Source organism: Macrobrachium rosenbergii, chromosome 36 (assembly GCF_040412425.1).
Source record: "Macrobrachium rosenbergii isolate ZJJX-2024 chromosome 36, ASM4041242v1, whole genome shotgun sequence".
NCBI lineage: Eukaryota > Metazoa > Arthropoda > Malacostraca > Decapoda > Palaemonidae > Macrobrachium > Macrobrachium rosenbergii.
Genome location: NC_089776.1, coordinates 25,543,550 through 25,548,549, shown reverse-complemented (window position 1 = coordinate 25,548,549; position 5,000 = coordinate 25,543,550). Strand labels below are relative to the sequence as shown.

The following is a 5,000-nucleotide window of genomic DNA, read 5'->3' as shown; positions in this document are numbered from 1 at the left end:
TTAACCAGACTACTGAGTTGATTAACGGCTGTCATAGGGCTGACCCGAAGGATTAAAATGGAATGGTGTACTAGGCCTAGGCCTTTGGCCAAGCATTAGGACTAAAAATTAAAAATAAATCCGCAAAAAAGCATATGCTTCCACACTGAACACACGCACACATTAAATACATTTACTCACGTTTCCATCTGCAGAAAAAAAACACACACACATAAAATAAAACTAATAAATGCCAATGCCCCACCTTCTTTGTCCACCAGAGAGGACGCTTGATGGGAGAGCCGTAGTCTCTCCATAAACTCTAAATGGGGGTCGTGCGGCGGATTCTCCTTCAAGATGACGACTTCCACTTCTTCAGCGGCATCCGTAGCGGGAGTCTTGACGTTGGCTGCGGAGACCTGACCTCTTCCCCGTCCGGGTTTTTCGCCATTGAGGACCTTTATGACCGTGGCGGCGTCGCCGTTATTCCTCATTTGGTCTTTGTCTTGACTCTGGAGACTTCGTTGGCTTCGCAGGCAATGGCGTCTTATCGAGAAAATTAGACCTAATAACACTAGAAATAAAACAGTTGGATACCGTGAGAGGGTTTAGTCACAGAGACAGGGGCAATAGTACTGTCTAATCTTGAGAATTTACGAGAAAATATGCGAAATTGACAATGAATGAGGAGCAATACTAGCATCACTATGTAATTAAAATAAAATTAACTAATCAACGAGATATTTCAGAATAAATTTTGTTTTTGTATAGAACAGGATTGCATTAGGAGACGCAGGGATCTGATAAGATAAATAGATAAACTGATAATTGATGATGACCATAAAGTGATAAAAATACAAAAATTTAGGCACATAAAAACAGATAATATACAAGTTTCCAAAATGGCAAGTCGGATAAATTTATTAAGAATTTCGTTGCCATCGGTTTCAGTACATCCTTGCATCGGCTGTAAAATAAATTAAACATACAGGAATTATTAGTACATTTTCACCAACGAAAGATTCTTATTAGTTCGAAAACATAATTTTTTTTTCTAATCTTTAGTGTTACCATTATCCCTTTATAGTTTATTCTTTTTAGATCTGTATTCTGTACTGGAGGAAAGACGTAAATTAATTTAACTGATGCATTATTGGATATACAGAGCTCTTTCTTCGCGTCGAGCTAACCTCCAGAAATTTCCAGAAAATGACGGCAGTAAAAATAATTCCACATCTTTGAAATTATAACAGAATTAAAACGAATTTTTTCAGTTTAATGTTTATGCTGGTATTGTAAGGAAAATTGAAAGCTCTCCGTGTATAGAAAAGGAGGCAATTCGCATATTCCAGCAACAGCATTAATCAGAGTAGGCCTATTCAGGAACCTTGCGGTTACCAAGCGGCTTAAGGCAAAGAATACGGAAAACCACCGGAGCAAGTCAGCGCTATTTCAGGTAGGACCATGGGTCTTAATCTAATGTGAAAGCCAGTGTTAAGGCTACTGCACGTATACTGCCGAAAGGAAAATACTTATAAAGACGTTCTAAGCTGTGCCACCTTTTATATAAACACCTCCTCCTTTTGGTTTTGTTGACGTACTGGAAAGTGATCCTCGCAATTACTTACCGATCACCAAAAGGGAGACGGTTACAGTGGCAATGAGTGCCTGGGCTGTGAGGGTTCGTCCCATGGTGTCCCATTTTCGAAATTGGCAGTTCGCTCCCAGGAACCATCTGTCACATTGACAGAAGTAGCCCGGGTGTAGGTTGTGGCAGGAACCTCCGTTCAAACAGGGGCTCCAGAGGCATTCGTTAATGTCCCTGCAGCTGTTACCAACATACTGGAGACCGTAGCCGCAACTGAGAAAAAGCGAGGAGTATATAAATGATTGTTAACAAGATTCCGAAAGGAAAATTGAGCACAGACTTCAGCTTGGACAATTGAAAGTGGATCAATTTTATGGATAAGGATGCGCCTCCATGAACCCTCCACTTCCAGATGTGGTCCAAATGGCTAGCTCCTATTTCCCATCCAGCTTACAGTATGTCATATCAAGAGGCTCTGCCACCTCCTCGGAAAATAAATTGCAAACTGAAACTTGTGGTAAACTTTCATTTTGGATTCATGTTTTATGTCAATTTTTTTTTTTTTTGCTCAGCTTATCTATATACTGAGTGTAGTTTTATTGTAAATATAGTGGAGCCCTGGCGATGGCTCATGCATTAACGGCTAAAACAGCTGTTGGGTCAAGAATAAATAAATGAAGGAACAACATTGTAGTTTTTTACATTCAAGATTAAAAGAGACATTGCCAGGAAATAGTAGCTGTCACATTTACATTATGAAAATTTATATGTATATATATATATATATATATATATATATATATATATATATATATATATATATATATATATATATATATATATATATATATATATATATATATATATATATAATTTGAAGGCAATTGCCACAGTGCTTTCAAGAAGCTCTTGGCAAGAATTTTGTATTATCAGAGTTAAATGAAATTGGTTAAGAGGAATACTGTGTCTTAGTATATATAATACATACGTACATATATATATATATATATATATATATATATATATATATATATATATATATATATATATATATAGGTGGAAAAAACATTAATTACCTGCTTTCTCTATACTTTTGTTTGCATTCTTCATTCACACAGAGATTATCTAATTAAGAATTTCATGAAAAACATTAATTTACCTATCTTTCACTCATTTTTTTATTTGATGTCTTTAAGTGTTCACATTCATTTATTCCATCCAGATAAGAGTTTCCTCTGTTAGAAATAAGTTATAAAGTATTTTATATATATGTCTCTCTGGTGATAAGGGAGACTTATTATTTTTTAACATTGTGAGCTACTCGACCAGATTATTATACCTTTGAAACGGTGTAAAATTTCAATATAAGTCCATAACGTTTAGTTTCTTCACTCACTTTAGTGATCACTTGCTAAACCACTTCACGTAATAAACTCTCTCTCTCTCTCTCTCTCTCTCTCTCTCTCTCTCTCTCTCTCTCTCTCTCTCTCTCTCTCTCTCTCTCTCTCTCTCTCCTCCTTACCTGCATGTAGGTTCGGGCCATGTAGGATTGCAAGTAAGCGGAGCTTTGCAAGAGAAATTTTGACATATATCCGGAAGAACGCATCCGTGCAAAAGCCCCTCCTGGGTTGTGACCTGACCCCATTTGCTGTTATTGACCCCGGGAGGGATCGGGATCTGATGACCCGAAATTCGAAGGTCATCGATACATACTGTAAGGAAATCAGGTCGGTGAAATTAGTTTTGTGTCGTCAAATTAAAGTGAATTTGATAATAATGGAATCAAGCTTTGATATTTGAGAGTGTATGAAAGTAATGCATGAACTAGTGACAAAATCTCTCTCTCTCTCTCTCTCTCTCTCTCTCTCTCTCTCTCTCTCTCTCTCTCTCTCTCTCTCTCTCTCTCTCTCTCTCGATAAATTTGATCAGCTTGCAAAGACGAGTATTGGACTGTAAAAGCAACGGAAGAGAAAAAGCCGCTTAGCAATAACAATTACATAATGCCCCTGTATCTTTTACGTTGAGAAGTTGAGAAAGTTAAGTATATCTTAGTTTAACCAGACCACTGAACTGATTAACAGCTCTCCTAGGGCTGACCCGAAGGATAAGATTTATTTTACGTGGCTAAGAACCAATTGGTCACCTAGCAACGGGTCCTACAGCTTATTGTGGAATCCGAACCACATTATGACGAGAAATGAATTTCTATCACCAGAATTAAATTCCTCTAATTCTTCCTTGGCCGGTCGGAGAGCCGAATGAGAAGTTGGGAGAGTGGGCATAACGCTACACGGGACCATGAAGTGAATACAGAATGGGTAGAATTTTATTTATTTGTATTTTGAGAGTCGTAGAAGAAATTTGAGAGGTATGTGATTAGTCAACTGACCGCATGCAATATACCTTTCTAGGCTATACTGAAGAACTGATAATAGGGAAATTTAGTAATTTAGTGCTGCTTTGTAGGGCACATGGTATTTTGTGATGTACTGGAAGCTATTCTATGGAACTAAAGCTAGTGAAAAATATACTGAAAAGAGACAGAATGGCATTTAGTCCCATGGAAGAATTGCCTGTACAGTTGTGAATAAATCACAGAAAATTATCACAAATGAAGAGAAAGATTAGGACTTTACCACGTATACGTTAGCTTTTAAGTCACCTTCCTGAGTGGGGGAATTGGAATACTTGTATGTAAGGTTGATACAAGGCAGGTACTGGTAAAAGACTGAAAATGGCCTTATTGCTAGACGGTTAAAGACGAATATATGGGAAACCAAGGTTACGTAGTCAGGTGGAAACCTCATAGACTAGATAATGAATGCTATTATGCTTTGAGCAAGGATGGTAGGTTTTATCCACTGATATATGAGGGAATTTATGTCATGTTATGAATTATAACTAGGAAAAAAACATAACTTAAGAAAAACACATCAGAGAAATTTCTATAAAATGAAATTAAGTTAATATTAACAAATGAAAAACTATTCACGATCAAAATACCAAAAACACATACATACAGAATTCACTTTTATCTTGGGACTAACAAGCACCCAAAGAGAGTTTTACATAAGTACATCATCCCCAAGTCGGGGTAGATTCACTTGCAATAAATAATTTTCTTTCGATTGCACATTATCCCTATGGTAAAGTAGATTCAGTAGTACGGGTCATCTCATTGGACGGGTGGATACCGTTCTCGGCTAGTACTCTGCTTGGCCCGCGTTCGATTCTCTGACCGGACAATGAAGAATTAGAGTAATTTATTTCTGGTGATAGAAATTCATTTCTCGTTACAATGTGGTTCGTATTCCACAGTAAGCTGTAGGGCCCGTTGCTAGGTAACCAGTTGGTTCTGAGCCACGTAAAATAATTCTAATCCTTCGGGCCAGCCCTAGGAGAGCTGTTAATCAGCTCAGTGGTCTGGTTAAAC

General features: G+C 37.4%; 1 protein-coding gene across 1 annotated transcript in view; it reads right to left on the bottom strand.

The window, feature by feature from the left end:
* The window catches only part of LOC136824973 (putative neural-cadherin 2), a 34,838-nt gene that overhangs the window by 3,442 nt on the left and 26,396 nt on the right, over nt 1–5,000 (bottom strand). The window contains exons 17-19 of the mRNA XM_067080958.1: nt 3,090–3,279; nt 1,608–1,840; nt 245–553 (exon numbers count right to left, since the gene is read on the bottom strand). Of these exons, the coding sequence (XP_066937059.1) occupies nt 245–553; nt 1,608–1,840; nt 3,090–3,279 (732 nt within the window). The remainder of the gene's footprint in view (nt 1–244; nt 554–1,607; nt 1,841–3,089; nt 3,280–5,000) is intronic.